The 21137-nt window shown below is 39.7% G+C and overlaps 2 protein-coding genes across 2 annotated transcripts in view; one reads left to right on the top strand and one right to left on the bottom strand.

Moving 5' to 3' along the window:
* PKD2L1 (polycystin 2 like 1, transient receptor potential cation channel) overlaps window positions 1-6875 on the top strand; it is a 105318-nt gene extending 98443 nt beyond the window's left edge. The window contains exon 15 of the mRNA XM_077454266.1: window positions 5145-6875. Within this exon, the coding sequence (XP_077310392.1) occupies window positions 5145-5297 (153 nt within the window). The 3' untranslated portion in view covers window positions 5298-6875. The remainder of the gene's footprint in view (window positions 1-5144) is intronic.
* A 9953-nt stretch (window positions 6876-16828) lies between these two features.
* DNA2 (DNA replication helicase/nuclease 2) overlaps window positions 16829-21137 on the bottom strand; it is a 55033-nt gene continuing 50724 nt past the window's right edge. The window contains exons 19-20 of the mRNA XM_077454267.1: window positions 19489-19671; window positions 16829-18538 (exon numbers count right to left, since the gene is read on the bottom strand). Of these exons, the coding sequence (XP_077310393.1) occupies window positions 18380-18538; window positions 19489-19671 (342 nt within the window). The 3' untranslated portion in view covers window positions 16829-18379. The remainder of the gene's footprint in view (window positions 18539-19488; window positions 19672-21137) is intronic.

Raw genomic sequence — 21137 nt, forward strand, 5'->3', positions numbered from 1 at the left:
TCTTACCCTTTAACGTAGGGTAACTAGTGGATCCAAAAGACATTCCTTGTCCTTGGATAGGTGATGTCAGGAAAGACACACTCCGTGGCATTTGACAAAGATAGCAGGTCACTCTGTCACAGGAGAGTTCCCAAACCTTCTCAAAGCATCTGCAGTACCCAGGCGATGTCCAACCAGGGAATATGGACCATGTCAGGATATGGACCCACTGAAATACCCACAACAAGTTGGGAAGTGTCTGTTTTGGGGACCAAAATAATTTCCTAAGCATGAAGATATGCTCCTCAGGGTAGGAGGGAAGAATATGCCCTACTTCTGCTTGAGATCAGTGGATTGTGTTGGGGAATTCCTGTTCCAAGGAGACCAACTGGATGTCTCCCATAGAGTCCAGGCTCCCAAACACAGAAGAGCAGAGTCTGTAAAAAATGGAAAAACCCTACCAGAGGGACATCGTCCACCCACACCATAAACCCTAAAAGGGGAACATGGGGGAATTCTGTGAAGATGCAGATAGTCCACAGTAAGTGGGTTACCTTAGCAGCAATGGTCTAAGTACAATAGCTTTCACATAGGTGAACCAAGTTTACCAGTTCTAGATACCTGGGTGTTAGGAATAAGCACTAGCATAGGCATGAGGGCCAATGCTAAAAGCAGGGACTGGTACTGCTGGAGGGCACTGAAGGATCAGCTCCTTACTATGGTCAGGAACAGAGGAAATTGGTCCCAGTCAACCTTGTAGGTCAAGAGATCCCTCAAAAAGGAATGAGAAGTATCAAGTACTGCGGGAGTTGAGGTCCCAAAAGAAGCCTGGGAGAATAAACAATGATTTTCAGCAATATGAGGAAAGGAGGAGGTATGAGTAAAGGAAATTCTCCACTCGAAGATCAAGCTTGAAGGCTGCAAAGGGTTACTTGGCCAGGGAAGGGAAAGGGGGGGGGGGTGGACATGGACCAAACTGACGCTATTCCATGGAGCAGGGTCTAGGAAGGGAGTACCGAATCACCCATGGAGTTCACCAATAGGACCTGGGCATCACTGAAAAAAAAAAGGGGGTTAGGTACAATAGAAAGTCCCACAAGAGGTCCATACCTCAAAACTGAGTGAGAACTGTCAGCTGTATACTCCAAAATATTTTATTCACAAATTACAAAATTTGACAGAGAACAATTACAATAGGCAACTGCAAAGGGTTAAAAGACAACATTGTCTATTAAAATGCACATCTCTGGGATCCCAAACACCCAAACCATTCAAAACATCTGCATAAACTGTCACACATATAATGGGATGTGAATAGGGTCACTAGGGGTCCTAGGAAACCACACTAAGCACTAGCCAATGAGGTGCTGTGTGCCTTAGTAGCAGACATCTAAGCTCACATATGACCCATGCATAGTAGTCATAAACCCTGTCAGGTGATTCAGTGATTAATTGCAGAATGCAGCGGCATCTCCACAGACCTGAAATATTGACAGAATTCTAGGATTGGTACAGGTGATTGCAATCAATGTCCAAGCTGAATGTGAACATGAGTATCATGCAAATAACCAGTGCTCCAAACAGCATGTGAGTAATAAATGTCAGTTATAATGTGGCTTAAATCCAAACAGTTCCATTATTATAGTGTAATAGTGATCTTATAATGTCTAAATATAAATACAGAAAAAATCAGCGCAGTACAACCCCTTTACGAAAAGCTGCTGGACACCAAGGATCAATTACCAAATCCCAAAATACAATATATCAAACAGATGGTACAGCGCTCTAACTAAAACAAAATGATTACTAACATATTAAAATTAATAAAAAGTCCAAAGATAGCTTTTGAGTCAAAAAGTCCACGTGAGGAATCTTCAGTGGTATACAGTCAGTTCATGCATAAAGTGACTTAGTGCCAAGGGGGGGACCACCACCAATGGTAAAATTGGCTGCTCACCTCATCGTATGAGCCCTTTAAATTACAGAGGGTCGTATGCACTTAAATATCAACTCATCCAATCGCTGTACTCCTCTCCAACAATATCCGACCAATTCACAAACGAAAACACAGCTTTCTCCTATTCAGAGTCAAATGAACTGACACGTTCGTGGAATACCCACACTGGATCGGTATATAGCAGTATTCACAATTCCTCAGACCATGTGGATAGAAAGACAGGCCATAGTGCTCTCCATAGAAAAACGTTTTAATGATGAATATACATAAAAAACACACTTACAATAACGAAGCTTCATACGATATTTAAAATGATCAATGACCGCGGGTGACGTCACGTGATCTCCGTCCGTACGTTACGTCCCTATGGGCGGGACTTCATCAGCGGACACGGATGAAGTAAGGGACTTGAGGTATTCCACTGCCTGAGGTATTCCACGAACGTGTCAGTTCATTTGACTCTGAATAGGAGAAAGCTGTGTTTTCGTTTGTGAATTGGTCGGATATTGTCGGAGAGGAGTACAGCGATTGGATGAGTTGATATTTAAGTGCATACGACCCTCTGTAATTTAAAGGGTCCATACGATGAGGTGAGCAGCCAATTTTACCATTGGTGGTGGTCCCCCCCTTGGCACTAAGTCACTTTATGCATGAACTGACTGTATACCACTGAAGATTCCTCACGTGGACTTTTTGACTCAAAAGCTATCTTTGGACTTTTTATTAATTTTAATATGTTAGTAATCATTTTATTTTAGTTAGAGCGCTGTACCATCTGTTTGATATCTTATAATGTCTGCTCGTATTTAACCTGTCCTGTTGACCCCACCTGCTAGCAGTGTAGTGTGGTACTCGCAGGGGCGGACTGACCATTGGGTCACACGGGCACTGCCTGAGGGCCCCATGCCACTAAGGGGCCCCATCGGGGATGACAGCCTCAATAAAAGCCAGGGACAGTATGTAAAAATCTGTGTTTTTTTTTAAATCCCAAGATTATAGCTGCCCCGCCTCTCCAGTACCTTTTCAGTGTGTGTATGTGTATTCTGTGTGTATATTGTGTGTCTGTGTGTGTATACTGTATGCGTGCATGTGTATACTGTGTGGCCCCATAATCTATTGCCTGGGGGGCCCCATAATCTTCTCCTATTGCCCGGGGGCCCCATGAGTTGTCAGTCTGCCCCTGGGTACTCGTCACTAAACCATATGCCAAGTCTAGCCAAGATTCAGGACTCCAGCAGGGCGAGAAAAAGAACTTACTGTTCGTTGGGAGACACAGAGCCGCAGGGATGAGAAGCCACATGGAGGGCCATGCATATGCACATATGCCAAATGTTTTCATTTACTAATGCTGGAGCTCTTCTTTATACTGAGTGCCGCTGAGCTGATCAGCTGTGCATTTCCTGTGTCAAGTCTCAAAGGTCTGTCTCTGGGGGATGAGAGTGGTAATGGACAATCAAATAGCAAACCTGCCAAGCCATACGCGTGGAAGTGGGGAGTGCACCTTTATGCAGGTCAGAAGGGTTAGATAAACTCTGGTTTTGAGCCCTACCACCTGAATGAGATGTAAGCTCTTAATACCTGTGTGCTACTATAGTTGAAGTAGATGCAGGATGTAATGGGTTCTTCCACTCAAAGGGTAACAGTGTCAGATGCTCCTTAGCTGTGTCATCAACATCCCAGGCACAAAGCCATAGTGCCCTATGCATGCAAACAGACAGTAGTCCTATGTGAGACAAGTTTAGATACTGGAAGGTGAGAATGCATTTAACCAATTTGTATTGCTGTTAACAAGCATCACTGAAGCAGGGAGAAAACAAGAGTAGTAAAGTCCCTCTAAAAGGTAAACAGCTCTAAGACCCCTTTCACACCACACCACACCTTGTGTTGGTGGTAAAACGCCGCTATTTTAAGCGCCGTTTTACCGCCGGATTTGCGGCGCAATTGATTTCAATGGGCAGCAGCGGTGGAGGAGCGGTAAACACACCGCTCCTTTACCGCTCCAAAGAAGCTGCTGGCAGGACTTTTTTCTGACGTCCTGCCAGCGCACCGCTGTAGTGTGAAAGCCCTCGGGGCTTTCACACTACACACAATAGTGCAGCTTCTTTAGGGTGTTTTGCAGGCGCTATTTCTAATGGTATAGCGCCTGCAAAATGCCCTGGTGTGAAAAGGGTCTAATACACACTCCCAGGATCCTACAGTGTGCTTCCAGCCCTCATAAAGGAATGACTTAAAGTATACCTAAAGGCAAAGCCTTTTTTTTGTTTTGGACAGAGTGGAGATGAATTGGAACCCATGTCAGGTTTTATTGCTATCTGTGTCCCCATTAGGGTGATTCGCCCTCTCTATTTGTCCTGATTACAATTAATATTGAAAGTGTAGCAAGGTCCCAGGCCTCCTTTGATCTAATGAGAACCTCCAGGGCAAGGGATAGCTGACATCCTTCTGTATGTAGTGGGTTGTGAAGCATGGTGGGTGTAGAGTAGTTAAGTTATTGGGTGCCAGATACTTCTTGGATGCAAAAGAAAGTTTATTTTTCTTAAAAAGGGCCAGAACACCCTTAGGTGGTTGCAAGATTAACTGGCAGACTCTGAGACTTCAATAGGAGGACAGTCATGCTGGGAAAGGCATCCAGCAAGACGACACATCTGCATGTGTAAGAATGCTGTCTCCTATGGCAACAGTCTTTAACAGTTTCAAAACACAAGGGAAATCTCATTAATGGGACAGAGACAACACAAAAAATTACAGGGGTATTAAACCTCCCTTAAGCCAACCATACATGGATTGAAATTCAGCCAGTTTAGCTGGGGCTGGCCAAATTTTGATCCATGTAATTGCAGACTGATTGTACTCAAGCCATCCATCAATCAATCAACTTAGGTATAACCAGCCTGTTGGATATTTATGCATGCGATTACTGCCAGTGGCAGTATTCAGCAACAAAATATGAATACAGGAGTCACCAAGAAAAATCTACAGGTATTAGAAAATGTTTCCTCTGACCTGTGTAACTGCTCTGCTGTTATCAAAGAAAAGAAAATGCAGCCTACATATGTAACAGTATAAGTCCTGACAAATACCTTTAGTAAATCTAGTCTCCTGAATTTCTTAAACAAATGCCTTTAGTAAATCTAGCCAGCTTCATTGTTTTCAGTCCATTACTGTAATCTATATAAGGATATTTAATCATTTACTTTTTCTTAAAAAGGAGAAACATCTTAGCCAGGAAGAAGTTTTACCACACAAGGAAAGCTGGGAGTCTGAATACAAACCCAGGAACATCATGGAACCATCGTACAGAAACAGTAATGCAATGTATCCAAATATTAACGGCTCACAGAACTCCTTGAACTACCCTTAGATTGAGGTAGTGTGGATTCTGAATGTATGAAGCACAGTCCTGGTACCTCTAAATTAACAACGCACAAATGTAGACTGATTAAATGTATAGTAACTGTCTGGTTATGTTAAACATATCACTGAGAACCGCTTAAAAATGGACTGCACTTTTTGTTATCATTCCATCCAATATTTGGTACACTGACTGCACAATACAGTTAGTTGTACCTTGTTACATACTGCCTCAATTTATCATAGATGAAGACTTTTGGAGCAATTCTGAAAGTGAGGAATCATGCCAATTTACTGGTACAGGTAATGCCCACTACAGGCAGTCCCCGAGTTACAAACAAGGTTTCTGTAGGTTTGTTCTTAAGTTGAATTCGTATGCAGGTTGGAACAGGTACCAAGAAAATCATTTTTAAGTTTTTTAGGATAGCATAGGGAAGGGTTAACACCCGTGTAATGTTTTGTTTTGCTGTCTGTGCCCTTGTTCAGAAAATTTCACCTCACTTTTTGTCCCAATGACAATTGGATTTTGAAAATTTTGGGTTGTTGTGGAAACAAGGATTGGTAATAAAGCTTCAGCGGAGACATCTTTTTTCCCATAACTCTTAGCCCTTGTACACACGGTCTGACATTCCGACAACAAAATCTGATGGATTTTGTCCGGAACTGGTGTTGCATACACACAGTCGGACAAAGTTGTCGGAAAATCCGCTCGGAACATGATGACGTTTGTACGTTACGACGGGACTACGTTTCGGCTAGTAGCCAATAGCTTTGGTCTCGTAATTTGATCTGAGCATGTGTGGCACTTTGTCCGATCGGAATTCTCTACAAACGATCGGACAAAGTCCTATCGGATCATGTTGTTGGAAAATTTTATATCCAGCTCTCAAACTTTGTTGGTCGGACATTCTGACGGAAAAAGTCTAATGAAACCCACACATCACGTCATTTCAAAGCCGCACATCAGTGTGATTTGCACTGCCGATTTCATTGCGGCTTCATTGAACAGAAGTATATGCAAGTCATGATGAAATTGTAAAAGTAAAAGGAAAAGTAGTGCAGGAACATTTTTTATAACTGCTGTGACATGAGTCGTGGCTATATGAATGGTTCCATTTCCGGCAATAGGGTGCGGCTTGTCATGCAATTTGGAACTGTCAAACACATGACAAATCACACCAGTGTAAACGGTGATTATAAATTGTTTGTAAGTCAGATGTTTGCAACTCGGGGACTGTCTGTATATCTCTGAAAGCTTTGGCTTAGAAAAAATGAACTTAATTTAGGTTTAAAAAATACATAAATTTTGCCAAAGCATTTATAAAATAAGTGATTACTCTACTACTTATGAAATAATAAAAATAGAGCTACTCTGTAAATGGAAGATAACTCCAATCTTTGCTCATCAGAGCTATAGATTATCTGCAGATTTTCTAAGGTCAGATGGAAAAAGTGTAACAGATTCCTCCATCTACGCTGAACTGTGTGGATGGAAGAATCTCCCACTTGCCCAAGCTTCCATATCTTGCTAGTTGGCCCCGCTGGCTCTCACAATACCTGAACATTCTGATTGGGTGCAGGCATCGTTAAGGTTGACAGCCAGCTGGGCCGACTAGAAAGATACTAAAGCTTGGCCCAGTGAGAGATTCCTCCATCCACACAGTTAAGCATACATGGAGAAATCTGTTGCACTTTTCCATCTAACCATAGAAAATCTGCAGATAATCTATAGGTGTATGGCGAGGTTTACCTGGTCCCCTACAGGGAACAGTGACTTTTCCTGCAACGTGCTACATTACTACTATGTCCTGTGGAGATGTAGTGGCTGGCAGAGGAACCACAGCACCAAGCAGGGACATGCTATACAACACTGGTAGTGTTAAGCTTTTATGCAGGCTGTATGAATTAACTAATCATAGGACTGGCCCATTCTAAAGAAGGATCTGTGATATGTCTATTTAAAGAATTCACATGACATTAAAATATTATCTGCAGTTGGCATTTGGAGAGTAAGTACTTTGGCATGATTGGTAGCTCCTTGTGCAGTGTTTTCTGCTGTAGGTCTCTATGTTGCCCATGATTTGAATGCTGCAAAGCCTAGGAGTTACTACCATATTCATTCCAGTGGTAAAATCAGGAGGTGTATCTGACTGCCGATGTTTCCCAATGCTTAGAAGCAGAATGGAGGTGTGAATAGCATCATCCAGAAGAAAGTTAAAGCAAATCTCTACTAAAAGGAATATGGAAGAAGATAGTGATGAATTTCTGAATATAGTAGTGGCATGGGTGTCTCTGGTTTAATACCTTGGAGGTACTTACTGAACAAGCATGCAACAAGTGCATGTTTGTTCCAGGTCAGTTACTCTGAAAATAATGAAGGCATTGGATCAGCATAATAGTTGGGCAATACGCCTTTTTAAAAGGATCACTCAGCAATAACAGCCCACGTATTACCCCAGTAAAGGTGACCTTTAGACTAGAGATACATAAGTGATTCTTTGGAAGTCGTTTAACATGAAGGAACCCCTGAAAAAAACCTTTTAGGTCTCACCAAGCCCCTGCTTATAATTATAATATTTACCGCTTGCAGGACATTAGCTTAAACAGCAAGTTGAATAAATGAAGAATAAAGAATGTGGTATACTTTGAGAAATTGACACCCATGCTATACGACAATTCATTTCAATAATAATTAAATTAAACCATAAAGCCAAAAATATAAATGCCAACTGTGGAAATTGTAGTATTACATTAAATTGTTTGTTTGCAGAAAATTCTCCCTTACATTGGTGGTCAATTGAAAAGGGCCCCGTTAGCTTGGCAGTCAGTGGGAGAAGGCGATCAATCTTATATTGAAGGTCATTGGGAAAAGGCCCTATTAAAGGATAAGTTCACCTTTTAGGAAAAAAAAATTAAATGCACATATTTTTGCAGAAAAAAAAATCTACTTGATCAAGCAAAGCATTGCACCCAGGATCAGTGGAGTGTCAGGCTCCTGCACAACTTTGAAAATATCCCCTAGAATTTCTAGCCTTGGCCATCTTGAGCAAGAGCTGATGTTTTTCACGTAGCATTGACTTCCTGGAATCCATCTGCCCCTAGCTCAGGCATGTAGGCAGAAGGGTGTAGTTAACGGAGAGCCCCTCCTGAAGACCCTTGGGCTGTATGACATCATGTGCCTAAGCCTTGAAACCAGGAAGTAACTGAAGAAATATAAAAAAGTTTAAAACAAGTTAACATGATATATTTTCCTATCTATTTACTAGTGTTAGCAGCAAAAGTTTTAAAAATAGTCAATGTTGATTGAGAGAGTGAAGTCCTGATGTAAGTATGACATCTAATTTTCAGACTTGATCCAGGTTAGAGATTCAAAGTATGGACATGATTAATGCCAGGCAACTAATATTTTAGAAAGAGATCAGCAAAGGTAGGCTGTATATTTCTTTGCACAGGTTTAAATTTAGCGACTATAAAATGAAAAGGCTATAAATAAAAATGTCTCTCTACAAGTTACGTTATTTTTTGGCTATCTATACATCTTAGTCAAATGTGCAGTGATATCAATATCTGATGTAAAGCAATGTGATAACTTGTGTATTATGTCTTGTGACTGCTGCTCACATAATGTGTGCCCAGCACCTTCACTCTGTCAATAACTAGTGTAGGCTTTTTAAAAATAAAGAACTCTTAGATTTACTATGGTATCTATATATGTGCTTATAACTGAAAAAATTGTAACAAACACATTGAATCTTATATGAAAACTTGCTTTATGTAAATAAATAGTATATGATGAATAATAATCATAAATGGAAGTCTATTACAATACAGAGTATTAATGAGAAATAAAACATTTCAAAGGATTATTTTCAAAGAACATGTTGCTTAGTCAATCAATAAAAACTAAAGTTTAATTAAAGATACGGTTTAAAGGGAGGGTCGGGACATCATGGGGAAGAATGTGTACTGATTTTTTTTGTTAACTGTGCAAAAACTTAATAAAGAAATAAAGATAGAAAGAAAAAAAAGGGGAAAAAAAAAAAAAAAAGCTACGGTTTAAAGAGCGTATTGATTTCTTAAAAATGAAAATCAAACAGATGGTGTTGCGCTACCTGAACTAGATATAAATATAAATATAGAGAGCCTAGTACTGGAAAAAATAAAATCTAGCTATAAATCAACTAGCCTATCTTAAATAGAAATTAAGGTGCCTTGTGCTAGTGTATTATAAAACTTAAATTCCAGAAATCATGTGTTTATATATCAACATAAGTAACTAAGTAAAAGGAAAAAATATTCCATAAAGTGCAAATGTTAAAACGTGCAATTCATAGTGCATGAAAAAAATGGTAAAATACAGTCTTTAGTGAAGTTAAATAAAGTGACAGTGATAATTGGTTCCGTAATCTTCTTAAAAAATATAAAAAAAATTATTAAATATGTATATAAGACAGTCTATATAAAAGCTGAAATAGGTGCTCAGTGACTTGTTCAGTGCTTCTCAAAAAGAAAGACAGGTGCCAGCAATCGTGTTGTAATTTCTGTGTCTCCAGTATACACGGCACACTAGGTGAAATGGCCCCTTACCTTACTGCTGTAAGGTAAACAGCAAATCAAGCAGCAAAAACAAGGGTCCAGGGATTCTATCCCAATTCCTAGCAGGTGGATATTGGTCCCCTCAGGTAGGTATTTTTCCTCTCAGATAGTTTCCATATAGATCTTTGGCTTCAGTATAACTCCCAGAGGTCTCATAGGAAAGATAGAGGTACACTCGGATGGTGAAGTACGTTCGTAAAATTTATTGTAACGATATAAAAAAAGAGGTACTCACAAACATACGATAAAATACAGCTTTAAAAACGGACGAGCAATCCGCTCGTGTATGCGAACGTCACTTCCGGTATCCTCGTATTGATTTCTTACCATTCCAGTAAATACAATAAAACGGAACACTGCTATAATCAGAGAACACACAGATGTACCCAGTAGAGCAGATGGAAGATCACAGCCTTGAATGCCGCTTGCATATGTGTATGGACAGCAGAACGCTTCTATCATTCAATTTGCAACCAGCTTTGGATCCCTAAAATAACTCGACAAATGGACAGTCCACTGAACCTGTGAAACAGTTAAAACTGGTCGTATAAATATATATTATCTTGTCTGTTCCTATAATTAGCTAGTCTATCAAAGCTCTGATAACATTGATGGTGCTGATATAATAACAATATTTAGCTATAAAAATGAACACACTGCTCAAAGAAGCAAATGTCTTATTAATTTACAGAGAAAATAGAACACTAACATAGAAATCTTAGAATATTACAGAGCATATAGAAATAAAAGCACATGGATGATACGTTCCGTATATCCATCCTCCGTGTCTTTTAGCTTGGCTCAATGAGAGAGAAGAAAAGAGAAAAGGGCAGTCATTGCTAGCTTTTGCCTTTTTAAAGCACACTCAGACACAACCCACACAAACACCCTCTGCCCATCTGTTTACATCTGATTTGAGAACTGATAGGTAGACCTGAATGTACCATTCATGTGAAAGAGGCCTAAGACAGGAAGTTGGGCCACTAGCTTAAAATAAAATAAAATTAAAAACCCTAAAAAGAGAAAACAAATGCAGTTGCCGCATGCATGAATTGGTAAGCTGCAATACTGTATATTACATTTTTGTTTTTTAAGTTTAGATACACTTTAAAGTGGATTTAAATCTGAAAAAAAAAATGTTTTAATGAAAACTTCTACCTGGTACAGTAGAGGATGTCAAGTCATCTGTGCCCAGTCTTGCCACAAAGAGTTAATCCAGCTCTGAGCAATCCTCTTGTCTTTTTTTAGTAAGATAAAAAAAACACACAGATAAGCTTGTGTCACCACATCCGCCACTGCTGTGACTGACATCTGATTTCTTTATCTCATGAACCAGCAAGAGAGCAGTGCGTGTGTTACGATTCCAGCTTCACATCCCTCCTCCTTTCTTCTCCAGCTCTCCCAGGATTGGCTGCTCCACACCTCCGCATGATTGGGTATGCTGAAGTCATGTGGTGCCTTTCCGGAGTTTTGACTGGATGTTACTCAAAACTCAGGAATAGGACAGTAGGAAAGTGTAGAGGTGGGCGGGGAGTCTTGTGACACCACGACTCCACCCACCATGCTCCGGCAAAGAGATCCACTCACTGATTCCAGAGTATTGCGGGGCTCCTACTTCTCAAGGGGGTGACATTTTTAATGTAGGGATACATGCAGGAGGCTTGCAGACGTACTGGTATGCACAATGGAAATCACAGTATTCTCTGCAGTTATATTGATTTAAGTACAGTTATTAGCTTGTAAAGAAAATAATAAAAATCTGGAAAAGAGAATAAAAAAAAAATCTTAATATCTCGATGAAGTTAATACGTTTCACATCAGTCTTCCACAAAGGATAGTTTTATAGGAAGGGTCTGAAACTCACTGTCATTATTTTTCAATAAATGTTAAAAAAAAAAAAATTGTACTCCCAGTGTTTGTTGTGCCTTTAACCTCCTGCCATCCGCGCTATGGCTGAATGACAGCCACAGCACGGATGTGAATTACTGGGAGGCCGTCATATGAGGGCCTCCCCTGTGCATGCTGTGACCACCGAGTCACTGAGACTCAGGTGATCACCGATCTGAGTAAGGGGCCGGTCCCTTACCATGTGATCATCTGTCAGCCAATGACAGCTGATCACATGATGTAAACTAAAGCTCAGTGATCTTTTTTTCTCCTCACGCTGACAGCGGAGGAGTAAAAAAAAAAGCAGATCACCGGCTAGTTCTTAAAGGGACATCGGTCCCGAAAAGGAAGAGGCAATTATGCCTCATTTATAGAGTAATTATGCCCACAAGTGCCACCTATTGATGCCCACCAGTGCCACCTATCAATGCCCACTAGTGGTGCCAATCAGTGTCACCTAGAAGTGCTGCATATCAGTGTAACCGATCACTGCCACCTATCGAAGCCCATCAGTGCCACCTCATCAGCGTACATAAATGATGGACAAAAATTACCCTATATTAAGATAACTAATACTAATATTAATTTTTAAAACAAGAAATTTTATATATATTTTTTTAATCGGTCTTTTTACATTTTTTTCAAAAAATAAATAAAATCACACAGGTGATCGAATACCACCAAAAGAAAGCTCTATATGGGGGAAAAAAATGATAAACATTTCATTTGGGTACAGTGTTGTATGACCGCACAATTGTCATTCAAAGTGCGACAGCGCTGAAGATTGGTCTGGATAAGGGGGGGTTTAAGTGCCCAGTAAGCAAGTGGTTAAAGACCAACCACAGGTTTTCTTTGAATTCCTTTTTTGTTTTCTTTTTGTTGCCAATATTTGCGGATGAGGCAATGTGAGTGTTTTTTCTCTTTTTTATTTGCTGCGTAAAAGGTGTCTCATATACAAACTTCTTGTACAAGCTGAACCTCCTATGTAAAACGTCAGTCTGTTCACATGAAACATTTCCATAGACCAAGCATTAAAATAAAAATATATCAATCTGGAACACTGGAATTCTTTAGCCAATATTCGACAGACATCTAAAGTGTTATATACAATGCACCCATCTCCTGTTCCTGGAATGCGCAGTTTTGTATTTGCGATTTGGACACCATGTCTACTTATTAGTAGAAAAGTTATTGCTCATAGGAGGAAATCTTGTAAGGCACATCAATTTACAAGCTTGGTGTACATGAGCTTACCTGTATCCAACACATTTAATAAAACAAACATTCTAGTAACAGGAGATGCTAAGTTTTCCATGTTCACTGTAGCTTGAGTAATACAGGCAAAGTCATTTTCTAAGACAGTCTTTGAAACTACATTTTCTAGCAAGCTTTACTATCCATTGTAGGTCACTGCCATCTCTACCCTACCCCCCCCCCCCCCCCACACACACACACACACACACACACTTTGTGACCCTAAGATCATCGTCTCCTACCCCAGTACATTTTTTTTCTTTATACAGCGGGTAAAATAAGTATTGAACACTTCACCAGAAATTTTCACTACATCAGGAACAACCGACACAATCCATACATACAAAGAAACCAAAGCAAATAAGTTCACAAATTAAGTTGTGTGTGATAAAATGGAATGACACAGGGAAAACGTATTTAACACACAAACTGAATTGTATTTAATATTAATGTGATTTTGACCATTCTTCCAGTGTTCAAATCCTGAAGGTTCCATGGGCCTCTATGAACTCTGAACTTTAGTTCTTTCCATAGATTTTCTATTGGATTCAAGTCAGGTGATTGGCTGGGCCATTCTAGCAGCTATATTTTCTTTCGTGAAACCAAATGAGAGTTTCCTTGGCTTTGTATTTGGGATCATTGTCTTACTGAAATGTCCACCCTCATTTCATCTTCATCATCCTGGTAGATAGCAGATTTTTTATCAAGAATGTCTTGGTACATTTTTCCATGCATCCCTACTTCAATGACATGAAAATTTCTAGTACCATATGCTGAAAAACAGCCCCACACCATGATGTTCCCACCTCCAAACTTCACTGTTGGTAATGGGGTGTTTTTAGGGTGATCTGCAGTGCCATTTGATACCCAAACATGGTGTGTATTATGGCATCCAAAGTGTTCAATTTTGGTCTCATCTGACCAGACTATATTCTCCCAGTATTGCACAGGCTTGTCTAAATATTGTGCAGCAAACTTTAAACAAGCGTTAACATGCTTTTTCTTCAGCAATTCTGTCAGAAATCTTGCATGGAACACATGGTCATAGCAGGTTTATGGTGAAATTATGTTCTTTTCACGTCCTGATTATGGCCCCAATAGTGCTCACTTGAACATTCAGAAGCTTAAAAATCCTTATGTAACCAATAGCAGCATTATGTTTTGCAAAAATAAGGCTGCAAAGGTCTTGACAGATCTCTTTGCATTTACCCATCATGAGATGTTTCTTGCGTGACACCTTGGTTATGAGACACCTGTTTATAGGCCATCAGTTGAAGACTGAACCAGCTGATATTAATATGCACTGACAAGGGGCAGGATTGCTTTATAATTACTGATAGATTTCAGATGGTGTCTTGGCTTTTCGTGCCTTTTTGCATCTCCCTTTCTTCAGGCATTCAATACTTTTTCCCTGTGTCATTCCATTTTATTACACATAACCTCCTTTCTGAACGTATTTGTTTGGTTTCTTTGTATGTATGGATTGCATGGGTTGTTAACGACGTGGTGAAAATTTCATGTTAATAGCACCTTTAGAAATTTACCTAGAAAAATGTTGCCATGTTTAATAATTATTTTACCCGCTGTAAATGAAGTTAGTATGACACAAATGTGTCTCTTGTAGCCAATGTGGGTTCTGGGACAGTTTGGTATACAGTATCTGCCCCGTTGTGACTTGTGGATAAACATGGGAGAGATTTTTAAGTACTGACAGACTTTCATTTTTGTGGTTATTGCAGATATACCTCCATCCCTTCCTACCTTGGCGACCCTTAAGTGTTCCCTTTGGGAGATGACCCCTCTACTCCTGGTGATAATGGTCACTGGTAGGATATTTCCTTGCTGCTTGTCCTGGTGACCATTTAGAGTACCTCATCCTAGGGGGACACAAATTGTGCTAATCACTAGATAAAAGTCTTAACTCCTTTGCATCATTGCCAAAAAAAAGCTCTGGTGTCAGTTGATGTCCATCACATGCTGTAGAAGTACCAGAAGATAGTACAGTACTGTGGTGCAGCCACCAGCAATTAATACAGGATTTCAAATGGACATCTCTAGAGACCATCGTACTTGTATTATAGGAGGAGATGAGCATCTCCCATATGAGCCTAAAATCAAGGAAGAAGTTTTGAAGCCTTTGAAACTAATCCTTATGCAGTAGACTACTCTGAACCTTCTCACACTTGATTGTGGAAGCAACAAATAGTACTGTCTGGATGGAAAGATATTTATACCCATCTAGTGTACCTGATAAACATTTTAGGATAAGGGACAGGTGGGTTGAGACTCCTGGGCTGCCATCCCTGCATTTATTAGGCACTCCTAGAAAGTGAGCACGCTTTATAGTGTCGATCCCACCTTGGCCCAACTTAATTAAGATGACAGTTGCCCTGAGCTCTTTATTAGTGATTTCACCCAATAGCAAGGGATGCTGGCGACTGGGTTGTGGGATGAGTTGAGCGATCTCTGTTTGCAATGTACTTTGGGTCATGGGATACATGCATGCTACTGAAGCACCATCTTGTGACTGATCTGACCTGTGCTCCGCTGATTGGCAAATGTACAAGCGATTGTGAGGTCCACTATATTCCTTCTGTTGGATTTAAAAAAAAAAAAAAAAAAAAAAAAAAAAAAAAAAACACACACACCTCAATTACCTGCCTAAATACAGCTTTACCGCTTACAATTGCCATTACAAACCAGCAATAACCCAACAAATATTATTCACTTTCCACCCGCAATGCAGTGTGGACGCTGTAGGCAAACCGATGTACTGGTGCGACGCTGCCTACTTCCGTGTACATTACACATAGTTAAGCACATAGTTAAGCACATAGTCAACCCCTTAATCTCCCTAGATGTTAACGCCTTCCCAGCCATTGTCATTAGTAGAGTGAGTATATTTTTTAGTGCTGAGCACTGTAATAATGGTACTGTTGATGTCAGTGCCATTTAGTCAGTCCACCCTGTGCGTCAGTGTCAGCTTGTCCGCGGCAATATCGCAGTCCTATTATAAGTGGTTGATCCCCACCATTAGTATTTTTAAGGCACTTTAACCATTATGCAAACCAACAAATATAAACTTATCTGGATTTTTTTTTTTTATTATTTTTATCAAAGACATGTAGCAGAATACATTTTGGCCAAAATTTATGAAGTAATTAGATTTTTTTGATTTCTATTAGACATGTTTTATAGCAAAAAAGTAAAAAAATATTGTTTCTCCCCCTAAATATTTTGTTTTCTGTCTATAGCGCAAAAAAATGAAAACCGATTAGCGATTATGAACACCATTTATTTATATTTTTAAACGGTTTTATACTTGCTTGCAATGTGCAATGGAAGTGCACAGAGCAGACGCAAACCTCTTCTTGGGTCCCCTGCCCACACTCCTGGCTCCTCCTCTAGTAAGCAAGCAGCTTACTATGGGGGCACACCTGCATGTGGGCTCCTGAGCCACGGTGCCTGCATCCATAGACGCAGACAGTGCAGCTCATCCCTGTCCTCCCCATTACAGGATTTGCCTGCATGAGGTGGGCACAGAGCTGGATCAAGTAAGGACTCGTATAAGTATAAAGGTGGAAGGAGGAGGCCTTAAGGTAACAAATATTTACAATTTAGAACCACTTTAAGCAGCAAATTCAATTTCACAGCAAGTACAAGTAAAATGTAGTTGCCATGTGCACCAGACCTGTGCCATGATTGGAGGGATTAACCTGATACAAAACAGTAAACCCTACTGCAATAATCAATGATATACTACGTAATACTTTGTTTTACCAAAATGAAAGCAAAAACGCTATGTACAAAACATCACCTTTTATTATCATAAAGCTACAAATTACATTATATAAATATACAAAATACTTAAGAATTTAAATAAAAATAGTTCAAAACAAACAAGAATCAGTATCAAAAAACAAATACCATAGCAGCTTAAATTAGCTTATTCATAACAAGTATTACGAAAATACTTTCCATATGTCAGATTATATGGATTTTTTGCATGGTATTAAAAATGTTTGCACATTTAGTTTATTAGCTTAAAACAAATGAGGTATTTTTGAAAAAAAATTCTTTCCATGTGACCATAAAAATAAACTGCAAGTTTAGATCAAAATGGCACAATCTAATTATTAGCTTCACTGGAATGATTTAAGCAGCAGCTCAGTTTGTATGAATAGTAGTCTATAAAATAAAACTCTGTATCCAGATTTCACACAATTTCACATTATGGTCAAAGTGCATCTAACAACTGAATCGATGAAGAACATTTCACATTGTTTTCAGCCATGGAGATGCTCATGAGCTGCTGGAGGGAGATTAAGAATGTTCTGGTGTTAAGGAAGACAAAACTAAAGCAGATAATCAAAAATAACATTTAGTAAAGATGACATGTAAAGGTTGTCTGGAAGATGCTTATACTGTAGATTATGTATATGAGAATACTTACCTATATGACTTCAGAAGCCATATATTCAGGGTTTTTCCCAGTACAAGTGGAGACCTTTCAGGGGTACATTACAATATGAACTGAATACCAATAAGGGGTTCTTAAGATGCTGAAAATATAAAAGACACACACTAATAAAATATATTTGTTTTATAAAACCCTATCATAATAGTGTAGGCGGTCTATATCCCTGCTGAGGAGATTTACCCTATTTTGGTGACTATTTAAAAAAAAAAAAAAAATCATCTTTCTAGTGGTTTCTTTGGAGCAGGATTATGCACAATACGGCAAGCTATTTGAAAAATGTCAGATGGACAAGGTGCGGCTATGCTGAGCTTCCTCTCAACATTCAAAGCAGAATCCAAGCTTTCAGAGCTCCAACACCTTGATAGGGCAGATAGTCTTGAAATTTAGTTTACAAATGATAATGAGATCTGCCAGCACAGTACAGATAGAGTAGTTATAGTAAACATTAACTCCACAACCCCCTCCTTAACATTACGTAGGGAAATGCAAAGTTGCTAGTTTAAGCATGTAAAATTTATGTACAAATGTAAGCAGAAATTGTTTTTATTTTATTTATTTTTTAGGTTGTGCTATGTGAATAATGTTGTGTAACCAATATAAAGTAGGAGTTATCCTAACCAGGCTGCAAAAGTGGAAGTGCAGTTTCAGTTTATATTTACTTTAACAAAAAGTGGTTAAAAGAAACACCTGTTGTTGCTTGGAACAAAGGTATGATGCGGTTGAAACTAGCAAAGTATAACAGTTTTTCTTTTGGACACTTTAATAAAGTGATAGAAGATCATTGCTCTATACGTGGATTAAGTAATCATGAGATTGTACATTGCGTATTATAGAGCAATAGAGATCTAAAATATATTACTGAAAAAGTATTCACATCAAAAGGATATTAAATTTTCATTCCCCAGATATCCAATTAGTTGCTGTAGCGAGTCGAAGCGGGAAAGAGTTGGAACGCAGCCCAACAAGATCAGTTTGTGCTTCGCTCGTGTGAGGGCCACATTCAGCCTCCTCCAATCCTTCAGAAGATCACCAAGCTGTTCAGACAGGAAAACAAAATCAGATTCCCATTCACAGTTTTCAATGTTTATTCTCCTTGTAAGAACAGAAATCTTTATACAGCCGCCCCCCCCCCCCCCCCCCCCCCATTAGTTTCTTCCAATGCACACAACTTACACCCTACAATCAGTAATACAGCAGTACAATGTATCTCTATTAAAAAAGGGACAAAAATCAAAACTTAAAAAGAGGGCCAAACAGTCCAACAAAAGCTGTGGTTTGTTATCAGTAGCTGTTGGAAGGTTATTTCTGAGTGGACAGACTATAAATAAATTACAGGTGACCAAGTTTTAAATGCATCCATGTAGATCCCCTCGGATCCTAGAACCAGACTGTAAATTGGTGCCTCAACTTCCTATTCTCTCCTGATGCTATTCATTTATATCAGAACCTCGGTTGTCCAATGAAGCTCTGGCATTTGACAGCAGAAAGACAAGGGCCTGGATTAATCTCAACTTGGACACAACTAAAAGCCATATGTACAGCATGGACCGAAGTATCAGAGCTTAGCCTGATATGACAATCACACAACCTAGTATTTGTCTACAGTGTTGACCTCCTTTAGCTACAGGACTGGCGGTGACAGCAATCTCCTTGCTATATTAATCTGAGTAGTGCCTTTTTCTTTGTGGAAAATAAAACTTGTGCTGCTGTCTCCAAGACACCAGGCCAGACCTAAGATTCATTATCACACTGTTATGAACTGATAAGGTATTTTTAACACACCAGCTTTGCACAGGGAGCAAGCAATACTTGTTGGGTCTTTTAAACACCAGTGGGGTGGCGCAGACAAAAAAAAAAAAGTCTCTGGGGGCCACTGTATATGAAAGTATCATGTGATTTCTGACAGGCAGAGTAAAACAATACAAGCCTTGATTAACCATCTGCCTTCTATCAGCAAATCAGGGAGAATAGGACTGAAACTTGCCTTTCCATCAGTATTGCTTCTCACAAATGAAACGATGATCACACTTTTATCTCTCCCTTGGTACTTGTCTACAGTGTTAACTTCCACACTGCTGGAGGACAGCTTTGCAAAAGAAGTGGAGATAACTTTTAACTGATGGCGATAGGGAGCGATAATCCCAATGTCTGATGGTTTACAGCCAGCCTAAATTAAGAAAAGCAAATGGAAACAAACATCATATAACTACTTAGCATTAAGGTCCAACAGTAATTCATGAGAAATCTCTCAATTGGGGACAAAGACAAAAATCAAACATACATTTTTAGTAGACAGAAGGGGGGAGATTTACTAAAACTGGAGAGTGCAAAACCTGGTGCAGCTCTGCAAAGAAACCAATCATTTTCCAGGTTTTATTGTCAAAGCTTAATTGAACAAGCTGAAGTTAGAAGCAGATTGGCTACCGTGCAGAGCTGCACTAGATTCCAAGTGCTCCACTTTTAGTAAATCTGACTGAAAGGGTCAGAACTGCCGATAACCGTTTTACTGTTATTTGTATCTTCTAGACTTTACAGGGACAGGAATGAGGAGAAATCTCCCCAATTTGTCACAGACAGAAATAGGATTTTTGACAGGTTTCTATCTTCTGTCATCCAATATGTAAAAACACATTTTACTGGAGTTAAGCATTAAAGTAGTATTAAACCCTCAGTGCAAATTTCCGTTTGGCCTCTAACAGAATGTAACTGGATGTAAAACAAAATAGGTTTATTCCTTCTGAAAGAGTTCCAAGCCACGTCCCTCACTGCTGCTCTTTGCCCAAACTTCAGATCAAGGCGTGCGCTGTGCAAAGGGCTTAGAGCTGGTGCACTGGAACTACATGTCACACAATTCCTTGTGCATCTGTAACAATGCACATTCATGCACTAAGCATAGCACCTGAAAACAGAAACGTGTTGGGACTAAATGTCCTAAATATTCATTGCGCACCAGGATGATACCTGAGCACAATAAAGCAGCACGCAAAGATAAAAAGCAGGCCAGGATAGCACACATCAGGGTGGCTACAATCAGCCTCCAGGGAGACTCTGCAAGGCAACATAGTTACCCTAAAGGCAGAAATGAATTACACTAAACCTGCAAAAGCTCATTACGCTGCATACATATAAGGAACTTAAAATGAGCATTAAAAAGGAAAAGTATGGCCATTTTGTCTGCATTGCTTCTATAGATCACAGGGGTGCACTTCGTTATGCACTCCTGTGACCAGTTTTCAGTCGACAGCAGGATAAAGGCGGCTTTACAGTCGGAATTCACATGGATGCCTGGACCAGAGGCTGGCTCAGCCTCTCAGTGAACCACAGAGATGGAGCCAGTCACTCCCACCCCCTCCACAGCCCAGCTATCCAGTGAGCGCTGGAGGGGCAGAGCACAGAGCTAGAAACTGACAGTCACTGGTCTCTGCTCAGAGCAGAGGGTAGAGCTGAGCAATCACCAGTGTTAGATCGATCAGTTCTCAATTCAGAGCCAGCAGGGGACAGTTGTAGCATCAAATTAATGCTGCATCCACCTAGGAGAGTATACATTTTTTATTTAAGCCAAGGTATGCTTATACTTTATTTTCTCTATGGAGGGTTTAGGAATAATATTATACAATATATATATATATATAT

Source organism: Lithobates pipiens, unplaced genomic scaffold (assembly GCF_037356315.1).
Source record: "Lithobates pipiens isolate NorthernLeopardFrog02 unplaced genomic scaffold, aLitPip1_a1.2 Scaffold_25, whole genome shotgun sequence".
Taxonomy (NCBI): domain Eukaryota; kingdom Metazoa; phylum Chordata; class Amphibia; order Anura; family Ranidae; genus Lithobates; species Lithobates pipiens.